General features: G+C 39.9%; 1 protein-coding gene across 1 annotated transcript; it reads left to right on the top strand.

Moving 5' to 3' along the window:
- The first annotated feature begins 4,658 nt into the window (after positions 1–4,658).
- On the top strand, positions 4,659–25,830 carry GEMIN8 (gem (nuclear organelle) associated protein 8). Its single transcript, XM_009895216.1, has 3 exons — positions 4,659–4,676; positions 7,391–7,817; positions 25,546–25,830. Exons 1-3 carry the CDS (start codon positions 4,674–4,676, stop codon positions 25,794–25,796), a joined length of 681 nt encoding a protein of 226 aa, XP_009893518.1. The 5' UTR covers positions 4,659–4,673; the 3' UTR covers positions 25,797–25,830.
- The last annotated feature ends 12 nt before the right edge of the window (positions 25,831–25,842 follow it).

Genomic DNA, 25,842 nt, shown 5'->3' with positions numbered 1-25,842 from the left:
GGGTTGGAGAGGCGGTGTTTATGGCACGCAGATGGGCGGTAGGGGCTCGGGGCTTTTCCTTTGCTCTGCAACATGTCGCCGCCCCCCATCTCCCCGGGGCCTGAGGCGGGGGTGCGGGGGCTCAGGCTGCCGGGCCTTGCGTGTGCTGGGGCTTGGGGCCGGGGTGAGCCCGGGCGGTAAGGGCTGGTGTGCCTGCCGGCCCCTAGCTTGAATTGTTTGTCCTCTCTGGCAGAGGCGAGAGCCGCCTGTGGGTTTTGTGATCGGGGCGGTGCTTAAAGGTCTCAGGCGGCAGTCTGGGCGTGCCATCTGCGAGGAAGCGGGTTTTTTTTGCCTTTAAAAGCCATACTCCAAAAGTTTCATCCTCTTCCCCGTTTATGACTAAACTGACAAGCCATATGTGAAACATAAGCCAGCTGGGGCTACTAATAATTGTACAGCTTTTAGCGCTTCACTTCTGAACTCTGGGTTTTGGCCCAAATAGCTTTTTGTCTTTGTGTCCCAGGTCTCAGAGAAAGACCCTCTTCTGGGGAGCAGCAGCAGATAACACATGCTAAAAGTTTGAGCTGCGTGCTTTGTTTGCAGATCTAGTGGTTAAATGTGGATTGCCCCTGCAATGAACATAATTTTGTCTTACATGTTAATTTGTTTCCCTTCCATTTGCAGGAATTGCTACTATTGGTGTGCGGACATTGGTGTGAAGACATCATAGTGATAGGTAGGTCTTCATAGCTCAACTGGCTCTCCTGTTGGTTGACAGCCAGCCATAACTGTATCCTAAGCGCTGCACAGGTCTTGTATTTACAGCCATTCACAAACAAGAATGCAGTGTATAGTGTTAGGAATTTTTACCTTTTCTTAGTGACAGGACGAGGGGCAATGGGTGCAAGTTGGAACATAGGAAGTTCCGTTCCAACACACGAAAAAACTTCTTTACAGTTCGGGTGACAGAGCACTGGCACAGGCTGCCCAGGGAGGTTGTGGAGTCTCCTTCTCTGGAGATTTTCAAGACCCACCTGGATGCAGTCCTGAGTAATGTGCTCTGGGCAATCCTGCTTTAGCAGGGGAGTTGGACTAGATGATCTCTAGAGGTCCCTTCCAACTCTGAAAATTCTGTGTGATTCTTTTTAAGGAAAATGCTTGTACTACCAACTGTCTTGGCTATCACGGGCTTAAATTTCTGTGTGACTGTAACTAGGGCGCTTCGGTATTAAAGTTAACATCATACACCAACAATGCACAGTATTAATCTGAAGCACAGAGTGTCAAAACACTTTTCAGACATTTCCCTTTTCTGATGATAATTCCGTACCAAGAGTAAGCATTAGAAGTATAAAATGAAATACGTACTTGTGGGAAGATGTGCACTATTGATGTTGTTACATGGCATGCTTTTCTTAGTGAATGCTTCAGAAATTTTTAAAGAGTATATAGTAGGGTGAGTTCAAAGTACACAGAGCAAATTGATGTTTAACACCTGAAATTGTGAAACTTACTGCCATGAGTTGTCGTGGAAAAACTTAGTATTCATGGGTTCAGAGAAATGACACATTCTGGCTTTAAATGCCAAAAATACTTTTTTCAGCTCCCAACTATCTGAACTGGCACTTGCTGAATTCAGGAGAAATGTACCTAGAAGAGCAATTCCTGTATACATACTCTAGTGTTATATTTTACTGAGCATCTCTTACTACCCATTGCCAGAAACTGGAAACCAGGGGACATCTCTGGCCAGACTGAAGAATGCACTTTTCACAGGCTAAAGGAGCAGGCACAGAAGCAGCAGTGAGCAAAGAATGTGGTCGGCTGACTGTTGTTTAGGGCATTTCTGACATAAACATAGTTTACCTTTCCAGGAAAACTTTATATAAATGGGGGCTTTTGGTTGAAATATGCTGAATTTATTGACATTTCACCTTCCTTTAATAACGTCTGATGTTTTTACCTTAGTACGATGCACCAGGTTAATTAATATTGTGATCATTGGTGTTTTGAATAAAGTCAAATCCTCATTCCTGCATTGGTAGGTCTTTTTGAGCTGTAACTGTCACCTCCAGTGTGGTAGCACTATATCCAATGCACCACTAGAGGGATTTGCTCCCAGGGTATGAATTGCATTACTAAGTTATACAAAACAGTATTTAATGGTTCTGTCTCACAATATGACAGACATTGTCTCAACTTCTCTTGACTCAAATGGAATTAAATGCTGTCATTGCTTTGATCAGATTTATTTATCTTCATTAATGCTTACTTGCCTCAAGTTGGTAAGGAGGCAGGCATGTTTTGATGAAAAGGAGTACATCCATATTTAATTATCAGTGGGGAAATATTCTAAAGCTGAGAAAAGGAATTAATAATATTTATCAAAAATATATCTTTTCCATCATGGATGGTCAGCATTGGCAAACATATTCCTCGTTTTAAATTCTGCATTTGCTGGCGAGTTTCAGATTTTAAGTTGCTTCCATGTTTTATTTTTAAAAGTATACATTGCAGAAGTAGAGTTATCACATTTATTTTCTGCTTCTTGACATGTTTCATATTTTATCTAGTTTGTTTTTGAAGAGTATTTCAGCTGAAAATAAAACAAACTCATTTTTTAATTTAGTGTCCCAGCTGGCAACATTGTTACGCTCTGCTTTATGTTTGTAGTCTAATGTTTCATAAATAATTTATGAAAATAATTGATGTTTCTTTCTTTGGCAAAACAGGTTTTTCATATTTGGTAAACTAATATAGTTGGCAAGTTTTGCCAGCATTTTTCCCCTCTCCCCTTCAGAGAGCATATGTATGTGTTCCTATTAATAATAAAGTATCAGACTTCACCACTTACTGCTTTAAAAAGTGTATTTACATTATGCTCTGAACCCGATTTCTATTTGTCCTGATGCTAGTTCAAAGAATCTTTTTGTCATGTAGGAATTAGAGTGAACATGAAAATGAAATACACGTACTTTTTGTGAAGTGGAAAATAGAAGAATCGTCTACCGTGGACTTAGGTTTTTAAGTATGAAAAAAAGATGGTATAGCAACCTTGACAGTATCCAGATGTATATGGCAAAGGGACAAAAAGTACATGTGTACACTCATGAGAGTGGAGATAAAAGTTTTGAAGAGGGCTAGCATGGGAAATGAGATGTTTGAAATGAACAAAGAGGGGTAGCCCAGGAGTCTTTTATGTATGTGTGGGTTTTGAGTGTTACAAGTCGCCACAATGTTTTACAGTGACCTCAGCGCTGGGTTTTCTTCTTCCTTCAAGCGGGCAGGAGAGAGTACAATGGATTCGCACACTTTGGTTGCCTAATGCCTGATCCTGCAATCCTTTGCTCGCATGAGTTGTCCCGTTGATTGCAATGGGACTGCTCATGTATGTAGGGCTTCTTGTAGATAGCTTGGTGTGACCAAGGGTTTACGGGTTTGAGCTTGGTGTGGGCTTTGCAAAGGACAATAATTTGCCTTTGTGGTAGCTGCATGATTTGCATTTTCTTTGAACACAGCCCATCGCCATTCTCCTTTCATGCAATACAGCTTATTTTAAAAGGGAAAAAGTTGCTGTTTAATCTGTATTGTTTAATCTGAGGCAGAACACAACTGGTGTATGTACTGTATTCATATGCATTTTGAAAAATCCTAATTTTATGCTGGTATAAATCTACAACAGTTGTAAGAGCTGTCTTGGCTATATTCCAGTGTTGCTGGGAATAGCATTTGACTATGTCTTAGAGGTAGCAATGGTAGTTTAGCATACTGAGTTTCTGTTACCTTTCACTGGCACTCACCTAACATAAAGTTCAAGTTGAGGGTGAGAGCATCAGCGGAAATATGTGGATGAAGCAGCTAATGTTTTAATATAATAATATAGTTGTCAGGTAGGGAGGGGATTCAGAATATTTCTTAGTGATTCATGCTGGTAAATCACACTGAAAATGGTGGTAATTATGAATCCTGCCTGGTAGTTATAGATACTTTGCTCTCCCTCCCACCCACCCCCCCCTTTTTTTTTTTTTTTAGCCTGTACCTCACATTTAACAAATGTAATTGCAACCTGAATTGGCTTGTGTTTTATGGGAGGCAGGATCAGATGTCTGAAAAAAAGAAAAATAAAGTGAAAGAAGAGATTGTATGCGGTTATAAATGTACCATAGGTTTAAACAGAAACCTTACTCCTTGAATGGGGTCAAGATGGGTTTAATTATTTTATGGTAATTGCTTCTTTTATAGATGTCCCTGTGCAGATGCCACTAAAAAGCTAGAACAGTGTGTTTCATTTAAGTTTATGATTTTTGTTTGGCATTAATTTGGAAAATAAAGGTTGTAGAAGTATAAAGTGTGGGAGAAAATTGAAAGAAAAGAGTAATGGGGGGAAAAAAAAGTGTCCAGTCCCAGCATTTTAGGCTGCATTGTGTAGAAGGCTCCCTTTTAACATTCTTATAGTAGTGGGGAATTTTAAGGAACAGAATTTTTGCTGATGCTAATCAAAACCTATAAATAAGAGACTTCAACTAGCCACAACAGAGAAGGGATATTTAACAGCCGTAGGCCATAGTACTCATGTTTAACAAAAATATATTCAGTGCTTGTGACCATCTTGATACATATATTTTTATGAATTAAAAAGCTACTGTTTTCATTTCTAGTTCACCTTGATCACCTTGGAACAAACTCCACAAGAGATGGTAAGTGGTCTTTATGGGTTTCTATGTGATAACTTAGTCACGTTTTATAGACAAAATGAATATAAACACTTTTATTGAACTGTCAGTGCAGACATTTAAAAATTAGATGTGAAAGTAGCTAAATTGCTTTGAAAATAGAATTCATATTACAACAGTGAGTGATTTGTCTACTCCTGGGAAGACTCCAGAGACATAACAGGAAAATAACAGAGGACTCCGATCATTTGCCTTGGATTTATAGCTTTTGTTTCCTTGAGGAAATATCTTATTTCCATTTATTCCGCAGCTGAAAAAACACAGACATCGAATAAGTTCGACTTTAAAGTGTTCCTTTCCCTTTTCCACCCCAATGTAAAACATTTCTGTAATTTCTTTTTTAACAGATGTATTTTTAATATTCAAATGTAAAAGGGGTTCTCAAGGGTCACTTTCAACAAAAAAGCCACAAAAAGTAGTTGGACAGGCACCAGCATCACAGTACTGTCTACATGAACTGGCTTTTTGTCTTCCTTTCCCCGAAATTAACAACTGGAGCTAGTCAGCTTAGACAAATCAGCCAGCTGGATTCCAGAGCTTTCAGTAAAGTCATCAAGGCCCTTTTTAGAAACGTTCGAGAAGAACTGGAGATAATTTTTGTGCTTTAACAGAATATGTTGTCTTCTTTGGAAATCCATAGAATGTAGGAGATACCTGCTTTTGTCAAGCTTCCTGATGTTTCAAAACTAGATTTTTAAGTAGTGGGAAAAATAGAAAAAATGTTCTAAAAGTAACCTGTGAATGTATCAGATTTTACAACAGGACGTTCTCATCTGACTACTGAAGGATGAGGAGTCAGTGTGACATTCTTAAGCAAAGCAAGAACAGTAAATAAAACATTGTTCATCCTCGCTTTTAGGTGGTTGGATGATTAAGAATGAAGGAATTCCATATGGAAGGCAGATGCTTTTCTTGCACCCACTCATCTTAGGAATAAATCTTCTGAAATGCATGGTCTTGTAGCAGCACAATGTTAGACCAAGAGGAGAATCAGAATGAAGTTTCATCTCCGTGAATTGTTAGTTTTCAGGAAAGATAATTTGTCCGAACTTTTAAATCACATAGCTGAGCCTTCACAAATAGGGTGCAGTTTTTGATCAGAAATTCTTCAGGAATGCAAGTTTGTTGTAGTGGATTTTCTTTACGGGGGTCTATTAGCCGAAGGTGTTTTGTTTCTGAGAGCACTTACCAATGACCTTAAAAAGAGATGGCATTTATAGATCTCTGCTGGTGTAATGGGCCCAATTTTGCAGAAAGAAGGGAAACATGAGAGTTACAATTATTATTCCAAACTCTCTCGCATTTGCATTATTGCCTGAGAACCAGAAAGTGAAAACAAATGTAAGTAAATGAAATTAACCTCACTTGATATTGTTAGCATTAAATGGAAAGTATTTCTTAGTTGTTTTTTTTTTCTGTTGTGTTTTGTTTTGTTTTTCCAGAGGATCATTCCTTTAAGGTTACAGAATGTTGCCAGTGGAGATCAAGAAAACATGGTTAAAGAAAAATCTTTCTCTTGTATGTGCTTTTATAAAAAAAAACTAATAAAGGACTGTAAATGTCACGTTCATCTTTGAAAATCTCAGCTAATCTTGCCATAGTTTTGAGTGTTTGCCAAAACATGGCTTAATTAAAATTTTTCTAATTTAAAGTACAGGCATTCTGTTTTGGCCCAGATAAAAGATTTTCTATGGAAATTAAGATGTGGGGGAAAGAAAGAAACATTTGCTCTTTATCTTACTTGTTCTAGGCTCTAGTTTACTCTATGGCCTTCTTTTAAGATCCTCTATTATCCCTTCTTTTTGAGACTAGGATAAGGAGAAAGATGAAATGGCCTGTAGCAAGGGGGCTTAAGGCTAGAGGTACTGTGAGGCTTTGTTTGCTGGTAAAATCTGAACAGCGGAAAACTGTTTTTTCAGGAAAACTAAGATTAGCTGGAAGATAGGAGAAGGTGTGTTACAGTATGTATAGTTCTATAGAACTATTTTTCCATGTACTTTATCAGTGGTACCTTATTACCCCTTTTCATATGTTGGTTACTGGTGAGTACAGAAGGGAGATTTACTGTCAGCTTGCACTTGGTTAAATACAGTCTTGTTTTTGATCGAGGCCATGATGGATATATGAACTTGGCTGAATTGCCATTTGACCTTTTCTGAGAAACTTATTTTGGCAGGCAGATGGAGGAAATATGTTACTGCAGAAAATGAATGCCTTTGTTTAATATGGAGGAATTTTAATCTCTTGTGTTTTCTGTCTGCGGATTTGGAAATCAGGTGTAGGTTGTAATACATACACCCTGGAATGATTCCGTTCTTGCAACTCACGTGAGTGACTAAAGAAACGTGGAAAATATCCACTCAGCATATCCCCTAAAAAGAATTGATTCCTTCTGGACACTATGACTTCTCTATTGCTAGTTCTTCATTGGTAGTTCTGTTCATGCAAAAACAATCTCTTGTCGGAGTAATGAAGTGTAATGCACTTGCAGTGTGTTAATACCTGCCCTTCTTTTTCAGATTTATATGGTTTATCATAGGAAAAGAATAACTAATGATTAAAAGGCAGACTCCGTGCTTGTGTTTACTATGTTTCTCCCCTCAATTACCATTTTTTTTCTCTTTTTTTTTTACATCTTTTTTCTTGATGTTCTTTACCCCTCCTTTTTTTGGCCACAGGAAGACGCAGAGCCATGGTATTCTCAGAAAGTGTATGCAAGATACTGGAAGCACTACGACTTAGCCATGCGCTGGATGCGTAGACACCAGAAAGCCTACAGGAAAGCCATGGAGTCCTTTTATCACCTGCCATGGAATCCTTCTGCAGCCTCTGCAAGTAGCCGCTACTCAGATTGGGATGGGAATGATCTCCCACATACCCACAACTATTCTTCCAGCTGTAGCCCACATGGCAGAGCTCAGTACCATGGGGGACCTCAGCGGTACACAGATGCCCACCAAGGGAGGGAGGATGCTGACGGGGACTCCGAAATGGAGGAGGACTCTGAGTCTGAAGGGGAGATAGAATATGACTTGAGTAACATGGAGATCACAGAGGAGCTTCGTCAATTTTTTGCACAGACAGAGAGGCACCGGGAAGAACTGCGTAAGTCCATGCTTGCTCTGTGTTTTCTGGTATTTGGTGGCCAGAACATTGAGTGATGGATGGCTTCAGCATTTACAGGTTTTGTAAGAATTCACAGAAATAGGTACTACAATTGAGCAAGCCAAACAGAACGATGCAGCAAAACTGGTGGGTGCACTGAAGTATCATTCATTAGAAATAAGTGTCAGAAAATGTTTGAAGGTGTTTTGTTAAGAGAGAGAGAAAAGTATGACTGGAAAGAGGAGCATAACACACTTGTCCAGAAGACAATATTCATCTTTAGTGCTGAAGGAAAACCTCCAGAATTTTTATGGTTAAATTTAGTTAACATGTTATATGTCTGAGAGGAGAACCCAGAGGAAGTGCTTAACTACATCACTAAACCCTAGAGTAAGCCTCAATGTATTTTATAACATGAAGCAGCCATTTTGTTTGTTATTCTTTGGCTAATCCAACAGCAAAATTCCATGACTATTTTCTTCTCCCCCTTGCTCCCTAGGGTACTCTTCATTCTGTACCATACCAGAAGTTTCTCTTTGTTTTGCATCTTGATTTGGACCCAAGTCCTTAAGCAGGGGATATAAGCCAAAGACTTTTAAGATTTTTCTCAGTTCTTGATCTTCAGAGGTATTCGCCATCTTTGTTTCTGTGAAATCCTTAAAAGAAATAAAAGATTATGTTGTACTTTAGTGACACTTTACTGCATATACAAATGTTGCAGGCAAATTTATTAGCTGTTTTAAGAAAGCAGCATGATGAAAATAACTTTTCCCACATGACTCCAATAGGAAATACCCAGAATTGATGTTTAATAGAGCTTTCTCTGCTTTCTTGGAAAGAGGGAAATGTTGTAAATATGCATAATAAAGGCAGTTATTGGGAGGAATAGATAAAAATCATGTTATTTTAAGTTCTTTGATCAGAGGGTATTGGGTGAGCTGAAACACCTGAGCTTAACTTCACACTTCCATCAGTGTGATGCACACACAGTTGCTCTAGTTAGGAGAGGAAGGTGAGTTAAGGAGCTCTGTGGTAGTGCCTGATGTGCATACCTTTTTCATCATGCTTTTGCAGAATCAGCTCAGTGTTCTCTGTTGAAATGCTCATTTAATGAGGTACAGGATGCTTTAAGATGCTGGGCTACTTCTAGAAATGCAGTACATTTTCTTTGGATTTATTTTGTCTTTATGGTTAGTGGTGTTTAAAGGTGTACAAGCGATTAAAAGTGGTATCCTGGAAAGATAGAGAGACGTTCCCTGTCATAAATATCCTATATGACCTTGGTATAGCTATTTGATCTCTTCCTGACCCCTCACTGACTGCTCTTGCTAAAAATATGATTTGATTCTTTATGATGAGCTGGGGAATTGGGAAGAAATTTGTGACTCGGAATACGGATTTTACTTTTGTTCCTTCCACCACAGCAGTGCTTGGAACCTTTTGGAATTACTAGGTCTCTGCTCTGTGCCATGTACTAGTGTAGTTCTGGGTGAGTATAACTCCAATCACTTCAGCGGCACTATTCCAGATCTTCATGCAAATTTAAAGAGAATCTGGCCTTTAGTTACTGTATGCCTGTTTCCTTAGTAGTTTACCTGATAAAGTGAGGACAATAATAATCATTTGTAATTCCTCAAAGCATGAAAAAGTAAACAAGTACTTGATTTAATTGAAATTTAAAAGTGCCACAGAACTCTTGGGTGAATGGTGCTATCTAAATGCTAATTTTATGAGTAATTAAAAATATGGTATGATCTTGTTCAGAAATAATTATTTCTTGTGTAGTGGGGGAAAAGAAAAATAGAATACACTTTTAAGTTTGTTAAAGTTTCTCAAAAGAAGAAATGTAAGCAGCAGGAGGAGGGGGAAATCGTTGTTTCCCTGATGGTGTGGAAATGAGCTGGTATGGAGACCATGTTGAAGGCAGTACCACTGCACTTTATGAGGTAGCGTTATTAATTTTCCTGGATGCTGTTTCTGAACAAAACGAAATTTAGGGGTTCATTAAGCTGCGATCCATAATGACGTTATCATATTTTATCTTTTATACTATGCTGAAGAACGGTTGTCATTCTGTGTTGATGCTCAAGAAGATGGAGATAGTGCATCCAAAAAAGAAACCCACAGTTACTTAAGTATTTCCTCTCTGATGCCTTTTCCTTTTAATCCCAAACTGTATGTCCTGGGCTGCCCCCCCCACCTTAGGAACAGATTTGTAGAGAAACTTGGTTGGTATAAAGCACAGTAATGCCTGAAATTCAGGCATCCATCACTGAAAGAGACTTTCGTAACATTGAGGTAAGGGGTTTAAATTTTCTCTAAACTGAATGAGAGTGTTCGGGTATGTGAAAGCGGAATACCAATAGTGACCTTGATCAATTGAATTACAAGCCAGCTATTAGGGAATGTTAAGAGGAAATCTGTGTCTCATATTTTCTTTCTCTGGCATAAATAAGGGGCTCCAGGTGGAGTTCACAGCCTTTGACCTCTGCACCTTGATATGCACTTGGGAGAAGACACCTGGCTTGCTCTTCTTTTAAAAAGAATGCTATGCGAGAGTTTGATATATGTTTATTGCAACCTACTGAACTGTGAGACACATGGGAAATGAAGAGCAGTGGAACAAATAGAAAGGGGAATTTGGCACATAAAGAAGGGGATACTAGTACAGAGGGTGGAGGTCTGATTTAACTTTGTGAAGGATGCCTTCTATTAGTCTGGTGTTTTTTGAACTCTGCAAAATTAGGAAATACTATGCAGCATCAATGCAGCTATTTGGATATGCATAATGAGAGTCCTGATTTACCAAGTGTGATACAGCTGGTTCTCACACATGTACCGTGTCTCACACATGATCCATGTAGAAGGGTAATCAAATGAATCCTAGCTGATATCAGACTCTTCACTTCTAATGCCTGATCTAGAGTCTGCTGGACTCATGTAAACATGATCACAGGCATTGGGGGTAAGATCTTGCTAACTGTGGAAGATTTAAATAGGCCTGAGATGTAGGTGGGAAGGGCATTTGTGTCTGGATGGTGAAATACAAGAATTAACGCTAATTGCAAAGAGAAAAGTTTCAAAGATAAGAGAGTCGTCATGTCAGACTCACCAAAGAAGACAACTTCAGGTTTCTTTCATTTTTCAGTAACTGCCACAAACTTGAAGAACAAGCAGATTCCTAACTTCTGTGGCAGATTTTTTTTGTTTTGCTTTGTTTTCACAGTGGGCATTTGCAGTGATTGGCTGACTTGCACAGTAAACCCTTTGAAACTGGCAAACTCGGAGCCTTGCTGCATGATTTTAACACTTCAGCAGTGAAACAGTTGTTCACAAACAACCTCTTTCAAAACAGTCTCTTTTTTTGTCTTTGAATTCATGTCAAATTCTTACTAGTTTTTATATTCATGTCATGTGTTGCAGTCAAGTTACGTGTTCGTGGAATGCCCCGAAGTAATTGTGAGCAGAGTTTTGCTGATGCTGTATGAACTCAGACATATTAATGTGCTACAAGCTTATCTTGAATTCTAGAGATACAGTGCATTTGGTTATAATTGCTTACAGACAGTTTTAATTTCTTTCCTCTTCAGTTGTTTCTTCATATGCAATCATAATTATTTAGTGAATGTATTTTTTAGGGAATTCTCTTGTCAGATTAGTCTGTTTTCCTGGTTCTTCATGTAACTGGTGATCCTAATAGACTGTACTTCGTGGGGATGTTTTTAGGCGCATTTGAAAGTCTTCCCGCTGGCTGTTGAAAAGCATGAAGTTATTTTTCTGGGTTACTGTGCCTGTCAGACCTAGGTAGTGTACTGAATTCTCCAAGCATCCTAGATGTAAAGAACAGAATACAATAAGTTGCCTCTTTATATTTGCAAGAATTAAAAGGACAAAACCCAAGGAAGGTTCACAAGCCTAACAGTTCTGTAAATAGGCTAATTGCGCATATTTATTACACTTTTCAATTTAGCCTTTGAAACATGTAGTTTGTCCTGATGCAGTTTTTCTTTGTTCCCTTTTTACATATAAGAGGAAATGATTACTGTAACTGAGTGAATACAGCATGGCAAGTACATTGAGAACCATTCTGTAGTAGTCAACAGGCAACGAGACAGTGTCCTTTATTAAAAAACAAAGGCAGGCAAAGGAAAGTACCATCATGTCAGTTCATTACTGAAGGATAATAGCCTGTCAATTGTTAATGCTATGACTAGTTTTTTCCAGTCTGTTTGTATTGCCCACGCATACCCTCCAGCTTTTCCCAAAATAATGTTGTCTCAAAATTTTCATGGCAGATGGAAAAACTTTAAAAAAGATTGAAAGGAAATGGTGAATGAAGATGTTTGTTCCAAATCTGCAATTGGTAGGTTTTTTCCCTTGGGTTTCTTTTTGTCTGAAAAATGATGGGTACCACTGCCTCTTCCGTCAAGAGAGAGTAATGGAATATTCCACGTTTTGAATAGTACAAGATCAGTGAAGCTTTTAGTTTTAAGGCCTTTGTGCTTCATTGGAAAACAGACTTTGATGCAGGTTTTTTGCCACCATCTTTTCCTTCTTACCTTCGCTTTTGGTAAATGCTTCTCCCTGTTCTTCGTCTGTCTTTTTCTCTGTCAGACTGTTGTTCAAATTCTTACTCTCGGACACTAGCATCTTCTTCATTTCTTTTTCCCTACTGTCAAAGCAGTGTGGATGATGACCTTACAGATGTCTTCTCAACTTCTTTGGCTTTGTCAGCCTTGTTGTCACATGAACTTTTCCCACTATCTTTAGAAGTTGAATTGCTGAAGCTTCTGAGAAATGCCTGTGAAATAGGAGTGCTCTCTGCAATAGGTGTGGGTGCTTGAGAGATGCTTTTGAAGCATGTTCTTTTGTGAATTGAAGGAGAAACGTGAAAGGCTTTCCTTTTGTACCACATCTCTGCACTTGATGATTGAACCTTTTATTGTGTAGCAGCAGAATCTTCTCAAGTGCACACACTGTGTCCAGTGTAGAGGCTGTGTTACTCGTTACTGGAATCCAACAGCTGAGAAAATGCCTCCTTGCTAGAGACACAAGGAGAAGTGCCACGATTTTCACTTCTTTAATATTGAAAACTAATCTGTACTTGCAAAAATAGAGTATGAATTGCATTAGGAGAGCAACAGTTGTCCACATTTTATATCCGTTTCATAAGAGACAAGGTTATCTTTGTACTAAGAGTATCAATTTGGGAACACAGCCATTCCTAGAATATGTGATAGTCAAGAAAATGTCCTTGGATCTCCTAGTAGAGGCAGAATTTGAGCTTAGAAGAACGTATAGCTTTGCTGTGTCAACCTGTGTCTTTCCTGTCAATCACATACATTTTGCCACGAACGGACATCATATTGTACAGGTGTACCTGCTGCTACAGGAATTAATGGAAGAAATACACTAGAAGGCTTGAGGTGCTGCTGAGGAAACTGCACTTTCTGTGTCACTGAACCAGATACAGTCAAAAATGGATATCCTCTGCTGCATGCTCAGGAGAGTTGTGTGAAGGTTGATATATAGATCTGAAATTTATATGCGCAGTCTTTCTTATTTGTTATGTGCTTCAGGCTGAGACTTTGACAGTGGTTGTGGTTTTGGGCCAACAGTGTTGGCAACCCCTGCAAGTATGCAAGTGCAAGGCCAGGCCTGTTACTTTGCTGCAAAGGGATACCCCAGGTTTCAGGTCCTAGATGGCACCTGAGGATGCTGTGGACCACACTCCCATGTATGCAGCCTGGACAGTCAGGTGGAGCTGGGGTATGGAATGCCACTGCCCCATTTGCCAGTGGCTATACTGAGCTCATTTCTTCCTAAGCATGCTATGGAATACTGGGATTTGAGTTACAGCAGGTGTATAGCTAGGAGCATGAGTAAAGAAGCTCTTGTGGTTCAACGTAAATGCAGTGTAGACATTGCTCTAAAAGGAATGCCAAGATGTCAGACACCTCTATTTCCTCTTACGTTTGATGGAAATCAAGAATGCCTCAATAGCTGTCTTAATATGAAAATACGTATTAAACTTTGGAAACCTGTGTTTGAAATTGTCACCTTTTATTTGTGTCTCTAATGTGTTCCTGTTATTATAGTGGCGATAGTACATACCTCAGGTGGCTTGTTAAAAGGCTCGATTTGTAGCAGGAAAAAAGCAAAAGCCTCGAGTGGTAAAAGAATAAACAATGTGATCTGAGAAGAGTTGTTCATTCCAGACCTTTTGCTTAACAGTTGATTTAGATGTCATCCCTGTGACCAAAAGGCATCCCATCAACATCATCTTCACTGAACAAATAAACACAGGATATGAACTACTCTTTCTCTCCGAGTGCTATTATCCCTAAGTTATTCATGAGTCAGTAAGAGAAGTCTGGTAATCTTGCATTGTTGCTGCTCTAAGTAAGTCGGTGCTCTGGTGAAATTCCTTCTGACTGGACTTGTCTTGAGGATATGAGAATAAGATGTGCAGGACTCAGACAGATCATTGCTCCTCTCAGCTGCCTTGTCTCTCACTACCTGTGTGCTAGATATGCTTTTGATAGCTGTTTCTTGATAGTTGCTGGTCTCAGAAGGGTCCTTTGGAAACAGGTCAGTAGCTTGCTGTCATATACGTTGTCACTTTAATAGCTGGGATGGATTAGCTATTGGAACTTTCTCTTTACAGAGAAAATACATGCGGTAATTCAGTTTTAGGTCAGACAAGCAGAGTGTCAGTGCCTGTTTTCTGTCTGTGTGGTTCCCAAGGCTTGAGGGCATCGGTGTGACATACCTGGGCTATGCAAAGCTTTGGCAAAGAACCGTCAGGCAGACTGCAGGGCTGAGAGGCCACATGTGGAACAAGGAGTCCCTCCCTGATCTTCTTGTTAGAGCAAATATAGGTGTCGGAAGGCCGTTATTGAAGATTGCTTCATATGGGAACGGTTTGGTGTGGGAAGATGCAGATGCTACTTACACTCAGAACTGGTGATGGTAATTTTTTGAAGGCGGGTCTGCCTGTTTGCTTATGCCATTAGCATCTGCAGCTGCTCTGAGTGTCTCCTCTAGTTTTCATCCTTTGTCCCTGCAGGGGAGCCCATGAAAGCAGCTGCAGCTGCTGTGGAAAAGAGCAGGTGAGACCATGCTGACAGACACAGCTCTAGGGAAAAGTGGCATAAAAGCTGCTCTGTGCTAATCACTCGTCTCAGGCAGTCTGTCTTCACAGTTTATGCACTTTTCCATTTCCACTAAAGTTCCATGATTACTGGTTTCATCTAGGTGCCATGTGCAACATTTCTGGATCTCTACGTGATTTTGCTTAGGAGAGAGCTCTGGCTCAGTTCTGTGCGGATAAATCTGAATTCATCAGCTTGTAGCCTGATACTCCCAACCTTGTAAGTGGACAGTGACAGTGTGGGCTATGAGTTAAGCATTTTCTAACACAACCCTTTTTGTATCTACATGGGGGAACTGTTGCTGTAGCAAGAATGTTTAAAGTTTCAGGGTGTACAGCACTGGAGTGATTGTGAAAAGCATTGTCAAGGACCAAGGTGGAAAAGGATGTAATGATGTCTGCTTTCTATGTTCTTTATCTGCAAAACTTGTGCAGAACCTTCAACAGAGCATGGCAGGAAAATATCTTGTGTTGCACGTTTTAGGTCTCTGTTAATAAAGCAAACCTCTTTTACAGTTTTGCTTGGAGACACATAATTTACCCCTGCTAATTTTAATGGAGTGTTGTTAATGCCAAGACTTCAGAGGCACTGTTTGTTTTCCAGCATCGATCATTGTGCCTCAGTTTCATCTGAAGCATCCAGATGGAATTCATGTCCATGGTCATTAGGGAAATATGGGTGCTGTGGAGGCAGAAATGGTGAGTTCGGAGACTTCCATCTGTCCAGGTCTTTTCAAAATTCATTTCCTCTCATGCTCAAAATCAAGAGAGAGACAGACAGACAGAGGCTGTTAAAGTACCCATCTCAAACTTGGCTGGCCTTTACAGACTTCCATCATGATCTTGGACATGCCATTTGGGACTAGATCCACAAAAGCTTTCAACCCAGGTGGAATTTAGAAACAGGTATCCAAAATAATAATCTTTCTCTTCTAGCATGCCTTCCTGGAAGAAGGGAGCTAGTCATTTATACCCAAAGGATGATGCATCTTGAGCCTCAAGGTGCAAGGGAATATTGCCATTATCTTTTCCAGTGGCTGGGTTGAGCACCTGTGCCACCTCCTGATGTGATCTGCCATGAAGCCCATTCTGAGGAATATAAAGCACCTCCTGCTCTAGGATTTTTTTTTTCCATTTTCTTTTTATTTGGACTTGTAATACAGGGGTGATAGCACTTCCTTGTCTTTCAGGAAAATAGAGAAGGCTTATATGACAACACACCAAGAAACTGCTGTGCTGTGGGCATATGAAGTACTCAATACAGATTGATCCAGCTGTTCATCAGTGTTACAATTGTTATTGGCCTCCAAAGTACCCAAACCTGTTTATCTGGATATCAGAGCTTCCCCCTAATATTTTCAAGGACATATGTTTCAAGTTGTCAGAACACTGCTCTGCAGTACACTGAAATCATAGAGGCAATGTAAAATGAAGAGTAAATCTTCAATGGATATTTGTACTGAAATAAATATCATGGGTGTTACACTATTGATTGTTATTGTTCCCGTTTAGCTGGATAAGAATCTTCTGGGTTTAATCTCATTTGTAGTTGCTGAAGTGGTGGTTGTTGCTCTAAAAGTCAGCTCTGTATTTGCAGAAATTGGAGAAATTTTGCCAAGGAATGTAGGTCTCCAAAGAACATGCTGGGCCTTAATTTGAATGTGGTTATTCAAATACTGACAAGCCAATGCTGTTGTTCTCTCACTCTGCACAAGCCTTGCAGAACACCTTCATTTCTAGGTCTGCAATTTCTGATGTGGTTGCTGAGCAGAAGGGTTGGATGACTTGTGTTAAAATTCAACAGTTGTCATTGCTTTGGGATTTTTGGCCACTGGTATGGTGGGGAGGAGGCTGAAAGATTGTACAAGAGTCCAGACTGTGGAGACTGCATGTGACGCGTTGGTGGAGGAGGTGTTGAGGTGGTAGATGGCAGAGCATCTGGCTGGCTTTAGAGGAGTGCAGGAAGAAGTATCTGGCTTTTTCTGATCTCTACATTTCTCAGTAGGTAAAGCTGGTGATGTGTAGTTATTTGCGTTCCCTGCTTTTGCATTGCTCCTTGGCATCAGTTACTGACCTTTGTTGTGAGCAGGCTGTCAGGCTGGATGGGCTCTCCTCATTTGAAGTCTTCTCTTCAAGTCGCTTAAACGCTTCCTTCATGTGTGAATTGCTCCATTGAAGTGACAGAGGGGGAGACATGGAGCTCCCACTTACCAAGAAGTACAGCTTAACTTGCTGAAGGGCAGGACACCAGTTGCCTTTTTGAAAGGAGACAGTGCTCAGACTTCTACTCCAGCAACTGACTGGAATTATTTCTAGTGTCAAACATTTCCCTTGTGGCATATTTTCCCAATATTTTTGGTGGTGTTTTTAATACTGGGCACAGCAATTATCCTCATGTATTTAAGTGTATTTCATTTAACTTACTAGTATGGTGAAATGACCAATGAGAAACTTGGAATGTTAGAGGTTAACTAAGTTTCCAAAGCTACCTCTCAGCTTTTTCTTTCACAAGTTGTGATATATTTTGCTGATTCCTTTAGTTTGACCCTCTTTCCAGATGGCTCTTTCAAAATAATTGGTCAGGTAGCACACTGTACTAACTAGCAGCATGGAAAAAGTGCTTATTTACTTGCTAAAATTATTTTTATCTGGATCAGAGATTGTTATTTAATTCTGCATGTCTGCAGTAATACTAACTTATGGACCTGCCAGTTAACTGAAAGGTCAATTCATAACCTGAGTATGCTTCCTTTCAGAAAATCAATGACATGGTTACAGGTTGCTCTCAAATTTTTTTTTAATGTTTTTTATAAAGTTGCAGATTTCCCTGCATATATTACTGAGTTGGTTTCTGATGTCATACAATCAAAGTTGAATTCAGCAGTGTAGTCTGTGGCTGGAGTCAAGAAAGAAATTTCAATGTAACGTTTGAATGTGCGAGTTTGATTTAGAAGACTGGTACAGGCTACTGCTTTTTTTTTTTTTTTCCTGAAAGCACCAAACTTTCGGTATTATTTAGCTGTCTAGTGCTCTGTACATCAGGGAACACTTTCTTCCAAGTGCGTGTGCTTAATTTCTATTCAGGGCACATGTGAAAAATCATTGCGAAACTCATGTTTCTTCAATATGCTGGTTTGCTTTTAAAGAAACACTTTTAAATCTGAACGTTTCCTTGTTCAGTCTCCTCTGACTGTGCCATATATGTGTGTGTATATATGGATACAGTTATATATAGATTTAAGTAATCCTTCTGTTTACTCTAGCACTGGTGTCTTTGTCTGGCGTCAGCATTGTTGCCATCAGTGACAGCTTGGAGTTGTTTTGGGGGATGGGAGTGCAGAGTCAGCTGGTCTGTATTTAATCTTATTGCTATAGGCTTGATACTTACTAGAGGCAGCTGCCAGTGCCTGATCCTGTACTCATTTCTAAGCGGTGGTCGGTCAACAACTTCCTGACCGTTTAACTCTGTCAGATGGCACAAGCATACAGTCTGGATGCCGTGTTGTCTCTGGTGCGATACAGGCCCCCTGGTTACGCTGGGCTCGCCTGTGTGTTTTCTATCCTAGAGGCGCATGTACCTGATTATTAATTAGACGTAGAACATTCACATTTCTAGAGCAGGCTTTCACTTGGGGTTCCACTGGGCTAGCTGGTTGCTTCATGTTTATGTGGCTTGATTGTTTCAGTTCATTTTCTGGTTGAGCTAAGAATATCCTTTCTTAAGGGTTTCATTGTGGCAGGTAATAGAAGAAAATAAAAGAAAGGTGATTTGTTGTTAGCTGGGCAGTAACCAGTGTAGCCTACTGTTAGTGTAAACACAGATGTGAAGGCTTGTATTGTTTCCATCTAGGATCTTTAGCAGTTTGTTTTGGAGACCACAACACAACCCTTCTTGGTTTTTAATCCCGTTTCTAAAACAGAAATCAGCTTTTTTACTCTCTAGGTAACTGGGACTTTGTGCCAGTTACTTAACCCACAGATTTCAAAATAATGTGAGATAATTCTTTAAAACTCTCTGTCAGGTAGGAAAGTATTAGACTCGTTTTACAGATTCATTACAGTGAGGCACGCGTTTAATTAACTTGAGAGTGATATGTAGCACCCAGTAGCAAACCTGGAAGTGGAACACCTTGGTTCTAAATTTACTTCCTGTCTTTCTTTTAATTTTGATTTCAAAGATAGTTTGTCTCCGCTTGCTGTCTTGGTAAGTATTTTTGCCCTGTTTCTACAGAGCTGTCCTCTTTAAAATGTGTAGAAAATCTGTATTATAGTGAAAAAGAAGGTATCAAACTGAGTACTTCAGATTTGCAAAATCTGTTTGCTGTCTGCTTACGCGGCCTGTTGCAACTGGGTCTTTCTTGGGGAGCACATTTTCTTGTGTTAGACCATTTCCTGCTTTAACCAATAGGTTTTCAGTCAGGCTGTGCTTCAATGAGCACTCCTCAGTGCCAAAGCCAGGTTAAGCAGTTTGGGGGTGTGTTTTGGTTTCTTTCGTTTGTTTGTTTGGTTTTTTTTAGAATTCATTGTGTGGCCCCTTAGACAATTGTAGCAGCATCCCTGAGGGGCCTGAGAGCTGGAGCATGCAGCTAAGGGAGAAGGAGGGGAGCAGAAACTGCATAAGCTGGTTTTGTGGCTGAAGAAAGAAAAATGTCTGTGGAACCATGGTTTCAGACTGCCACAAGCCTGCCAAGGAATCACATCTGCTCTTACTTCAAAGCCTGTAACAGAACATTTTATTTTTTCTTGAGAATACTGCATTGCTTGTAGATATATGTGGCGAAATATTCAATTTATTTTAACTCATTCCCTCCTCAGATAGCAGATGGAAAACTTGTCAGTGTAGATACTTGGGCTTTTAATACCTTCAGCATTTGTAGGTAGTTCTCTTTCACGGAGGTTGTGAGTCTGGTGTCTGAGAGCTTATCATTGCAGGCAGTTACCCCCACAAAAAAGACACTTTTATTCCAAGTTAGTGTTTTCAAGCCAGCTACAGCGTTTGATTTTTCTGCGTAGGTTAGACTGCTGCTGTGGTAAGATACGGCCTAGCTCTCTCCACTTCTTTGAAGATCAAACTTCTGCAGTTAAAAATGGGAGGGGAGAAGTTACATTGTGTCATCTGTAATCCTTTTGTTGCATTTTTTGCAAGCACAAGGTTTTAAATTTAAGGAGAAATTTAAACGTAAGTCTGTTTTCCCTAAGTCAACTTGCATCTAGTGTGAGGCTGTTCACTCTACTATAAAATCGTCACTCTCTTCTTTCAGTATGCTTCCACAATTTCTGTAAGTTGCTGAGTGTTCCAAAGTAACCCTCCAGCAAGCAAGTCTGTGCTGTTTTCAGCAACCTGGAATATTTTATCTTTACAGATGTGGGGGTAAGTCACAATTGTTTGCATCTCACAGGCTGCCACTGATGGAAACTCTTGTCTTGCAAAGCTTTGCACTTGATAAAGAGTAGAGCTTGAGATGTCAGCCCTCTGGAAATCCAGAGCTCTGTAGAAATTAAACTCTTTGAATATCCTGTTTGCAAATCCTCAGATTTAAATCCTTATTTTGTTGGAATTCCTTCAGGCAAAGATTTTGGTTTTCCCCATTGTATGCCTGGTTCATGCAAGTTTGGGCATAATAAAATGGTCTGATGCTGTCACTTCAGAAAAACTCATATGTAAGTTTATGGTAAAGGTACTTAGCTTTTCTAGGGAGGTGAAGAAGCTGGCATTTTGCATTGAGAAGCCTGTGTGGGCAGAATATTTAACACAGCAGACAGGCTTGTGGGAAGTGGCATTCAAAGAGAGAACTAGGAGTTTTTAATCAGTAGAAATGAGTAGTGTTTTTAACTCTGTTAGTGTGGGCTGCTCAAGATCAGCTCAGGTAGCATTTAAGACAAGATGAGAAAGCTCAGAAAGTGCACATGCAGCAGTAACAGAAAATCATTCATCACTTGAAATGAGCAGACAAATATGTGAACGGGGTATAGGTCAGTCTGAAATCATGGAAAAGAAAGAACGGATCAAGGCTAGGGAAAGCATAGTATTTCCTTGAAGAATAATGTGCTAACTAAGCAAGAAACAGAAAGTCAGTAAAGGCCATTTGACACTTACGGGGAGCAAGCCCTTGGTCTCTTGCTGTAAATACCATCACGTGGGGCAGAGCCCGGGAACGTGGCAGACTGCAGAGCATGTGCACCTAGAGAACTGTGGAGAAGGCTGCCCGTATAAGAAACGTCATCAGATTGCGTATTACCACTGGCTACAGAGAGCTAGGGTTTGGATGTATAAATATCAAGAGCTAAAAATGGTACAAGAAACCACACAATGCTGCGTATGAATCGTTCATTAAAAATCCAACATAGATAATTACCCTCCCTACTTTTATCTCCTTTTAATGTTGAAAAGTCTCTCAATGGAGACTTCTCTGCAAATAAGGGAATTTATTTGTGTTTTAGTTTTGAGGTTGTTTTTTTTCCTTGGTGGTTTTTTTTTCCCTTTTAATAAGAAAAGGATGAATTCCAGAGAGGAATTTTTTTTCTATTACTGCTTAAGCTTCTCAAAGGATATTACAGAGAAGGAAGAGCAAAGTAGATCAAACTTACGGAAAGTATATGACGTTCTCATTTTTATAAAATAAGAGAAACAAGACATCTGAGTTTCTAAGGGCCTATGGGGAAAATAGCTTACATCTTGAAGAGCTTAGGTCATAGTTTTGCGGAAAGTATGTAAGAGGGCGTTTGTGTGCATATAAAGCCCCAAATCCAGTGAATAGCTAAGACACTAGTTGCTGTTTATCCTGCTTTTGGCAGTCCCTGAGGGTGGAGGTAGTTATCTATATTTGCTCACTTTCCTTTTAGTTGGGGATGTACTAGCTGAAAAGTCATCCATAAAAGGTGGGGGGAAGAACAACCCAAAACTTTCTTTCAAAAGGCCTGGAATCACTGATGGTGTCCCAGAATGCGGTATGAGTTAGGTAGAGATCTCAGTATTCCTTAAAGGTGAAGAAAAGGGTATTCCTGTGTTGGGAACAAGATGTCTCAACTGGTTTTGGCCATGTAATGATGACTTCCCAGCAGAACTGGACTTGGAAGGAATAAGTTAATTCTGAAAAGAGCTTCAAGAGAGGAAGAGAGTCTTTGGGAAGAAATGGAAGTGACCAATTAGGAAAATGTCAGCAATGCTTTTCCTTTGTGCAGAAACCAACCACCACTGCAGCTGCCTGCCTGCCTTGTGAGCATTTGCAAAATACTGTTCCATGGTTGGGGAAGTTTGCCAGTAGTTGAAGCTGAATGCTGTAAAAGAAAGCACATTTATTTTAATCTGTGTGAAGTGGAAGGAGACTCCTTAGAATTGTGTAAAAAAAATTATTTGTTTTATATTTATAACTTGGCAGCACAATTACTTACGAATTCAAAGTATGAAACTGATTTGCGAATGAGCTGAGGACTTCATTACTGCAGGCTGAGAATTTGTGTTTTGATAAATCTTGCTACCTAATTTCATGGATGAATACGGGGTGCTTACTTCAGAGAATTTCTGTTTGCCTCTCTAGGCTATAGACAGTTTATAATATTTTGTTTGGTTTTTTTCCATTTTCAGATGCTTTTTGTCATCTTTTTGCTGAAGCGGTAGTTGCACATTTAGCTCAAGTTGCATTGCTTTGTATTGTTTTTAAAGTAAATTTTGAGATAACGGAAAGAACGCAGACTGCTGCAAATAAGAGCAGTTCTATTGTCCCCGCCCCACCGAAGAAATCTTAATGTGCATCTCAACGCAACAAAACTTTCTGCTGTCATGTATTTCTTATTTCTATGTTTAGCTGGAAGTACTGCTTTGCAGTAGTTTACATACCCATTTATTTCCATGGCTTCTCTTTCCTCGATTTTTCCATGACAGCAAATGGTGCCATCGCTGACAGTGGAGTTTGTCATGGTAGTCTCTCTCCACAAATAACTGATTTGAAACTGCAACATATTCCACACAGCTACAGTGGTATTACCAGCACAGCTGCCATGTTATATGCTCAAATTCAGCCTCTGGTACAAAAAGCTGTGGGTCCCTCTAGCAGATTTCTGTCCCCAGCCTCTGCCTGGACTCTGTAGAGCTGATTTATGTGTTTGAGACTCTAATTTGCTCTGGGAGTTTTTTAACCAGTAGCTATGGAACAGTACAAGTCAGGTTAGAAAGTTAAGGGCAGTATATCTGATCAGTGTAAAGTAAAATATATATTCCAGGAGTTCATTAGGTAATTTTGAGAATGGAATTTAAATTGTTATTAGTATTTTGATTGCTAACATTAGGATCTGCGGGTTTATGAACTACTCTGTGCCACAAAAATAGAGATTGGTGCACACTAAACTGAAATCTACTCATCCATCAAAAAGCTTCTGCTAGAGACCCACTTAATTTCCAAACAGAAGAATTCATTATCTATCTCCAGAGAAATTAATTTTTCTTTAGTGTTACTGTGTGCAATGGGCTATCAGAGAGCATTCTACAGCAAGCAAGCGAGGAAGCAGCTGTCTTTAGCATGCAGCTATGGAACTAGTGAATAAAAAATTTCCATGGGCAATACAGAAACACCAGGAATTATCTTTGTGCCACATGAGCGTCAACAAATACGGGTTCAATTCATTGCCCTGCCAGAGTTTTGCTGTGTAACCTCCAGTGGGCAACATTGTTTTTCCAGCATAGATTTTTGTTTTCCGTCTAACAGTATTCAGTGTAATTTGCATCAAGTTCATGCTTAAAAGCATGTTACCTAGTTGTGGGCAGTCTAGTGTCCCAGTAAGTTTGTTTCAATGGGATGCATGTGACCTGTGTAGTCACAGCCTGTCCTCATAGTGCTGGGCCCTCTCTCTGTAGGCAGTGTTAGTTCTTTTAATTCAGACCTTCTGGTTAAAATGGCCTCACACCAAATAAATCTGACTCTTCCAAAAACACATATGGACTCTAATGTATATTTCCTCATGAATTCTGGCAGTGCAGCACACTTCAGGGGTGTGCCCTTAAAGCAAAATCACAGAAAGTAAAATGGCTCACTGGGATAAATTGCTAATAACCCCTCAAGTACTCCTGCCCTTTGACTACCAACACAAAGCTGTGGATGGTGTTGGAAATGACAGAAGAAAAACTTTCTGTGTCCCTGTCAAACAGATGCCAGAATTGAAGTTTCCGATTGTAATGTTTAAAATATCTATTTTCTGTGAATGAGGTACAGGGGATAATTCATTTAGTAAGGCTGACAGACAGTCAGTTGGCTACTCTGTACAGTACTTTCCAGTGTAAAAATAAACTGCAGATGTTTGACACAGATATTTCAGGATACTTAACTTTGGGTTAGGGTTTGCAGATGTCACGTGTTTGGTGGAAGCTAAATCTCTGTCTTAGGGAAAGGAGGGAAGAGGTACATTGCACCAAACACTGAGAAGCATGTCCTGTGTGTGACTAATGCATCCTGACCTGTGGACACTCTGTCCCTTTTAATGTTGTGGGTTTTGTTGTTTTGTTTTGTTTTGTTTTTTTCTGAAAGTGCCCTTAGTAGTAGTGAACTGTTTCTGTGATGCAGTTTTGAGAACTGTCATTTGTTATTGGCAGGTGAAGGAGTTCAACAACTGCCAGATGATTCTCTTCATCTTCTAGAAGTGTCCCCATAAGAGGGGAGTCTTGTGTAGCACTTTAGTGTTTAAACTGCATAGGGCATTATTATCTATCGGAGCAGCACCCAGGAAGTGGAAGGATGTTTGGACATGCAAAATCAAATTCTTGCTTCCCAGTTAGGCTTACCAAAGAGGATTTTTGATGACAAATTGGTCCAAATATTTCACCCCGTTGAACAGTTTTGAATCTTCTTTAAAAGATGTGGTACAGGGATTTATGTTGGGTACTGTTTTGGTTTGTCTTCAAAGCAATAGCAGTAAGGCTGTCAGTTTTGAACTTTCCAAGTCTTGAGAAATGGATAGGGTTGTCTAGTTTATCTAAGCACAATGCTGACAGCTGTGTTTCATTGGATGGACTTGATGGACACTTACATGACCAATTTGTTCATTTTCATAGAGTGGTAACGGGTTATATTTTTCCTTGGCTATGGTTCAGCTAAAGTTGTGTTGTCCGGTGCATTGTTTCATTATCTCAGCTGCTAAGTCATTACTTTGGAAACAACACTCGTGTTTGGGGTTTTTCGGGGGGGCATTTTTAGCCTTTTTGTTTTGTTTTGTTTTCTTTTTCAGAATGTGTGTATGTAGGGGAGAAATGAAGCAATGCTGATCTTCATTCGTTATTGCTAATACAGAGGTTTTCTGCAGTTTTAGGATTCAATTCCAGGGTCATCTTCCCTTCTCCCCACTTCTTCCAGCCTGGCTTTATCATGCTGTTTAGTAGAAATTTGTTGTTATGCATAATAAACGCAGCAGGATAAGTAATGTGCAATTTGTTTTTTAAGTTGCAGAAGCTGGCTGTACCCTAGAATGTGTGGATGTTGGCCCTCTAGGCCCAGCACAAATTTGAATATATAGTATTAAAAAAGTTAAAATAAAATGTGATTGTTTGATAGCTCAGTAATTTACATCTCTTGTGTTTTATTTGTCTAGGGAGACAGCAGCAGCTGGAAGCTGAGCACCAGTACGTGGAGGCTGATCAAGACCTTCACAAAAGGATGGGGCGTTCTGTGCAGCCGCCTGCAGAAAGACCTGGGGAGAGGCGAATGGCAGAAATGAAGAAACTATATGGTGCTGAAGCTGCCAAAATCCAGGCAATGGAGGCTGCCATGCAGCTTATCTTTGATAGAAACTGTGACAAAAAGCAGCCCAAATACTGGCCCATTATCCCCCTTAAGCTGTGAGTACCTGGACCGTGCTGTGACCTGGCACAGAGCTGTAGGGACGGGT

Source organism: Charadrius vociferus, unplaced genomic scaffold (genome assembly GCF_000708025.1).
Source record: "Charadrius vociferus isolate BGI_N301 unplaced genomic scaffold, ASM70802v2 scaffold491, whole genome shotgun sequence".
Lineage (NCBI taxonomy): Eukaryota > Metazoa > Chordata > Aves > Charadriiformes > Charadriidae > Charadrius > Charadrius vociferus.
This window is presented reverse-complemented; position numbering and strand designations above follow the sequence as displayed.

What these genes read in the sequence shown, in the direction of transcription:
- GEMIN8 (XM_009895216.1), top strand. An exon ending in GAGGCACCGGGAAGAACTGC is followed by an intron (nt 7,818 to 25,545) that starts GTAAGTCCATGC and finishes TTATTTGTCTAG; the next exon opens with GGAGACAGCAGCAGCTGGAA.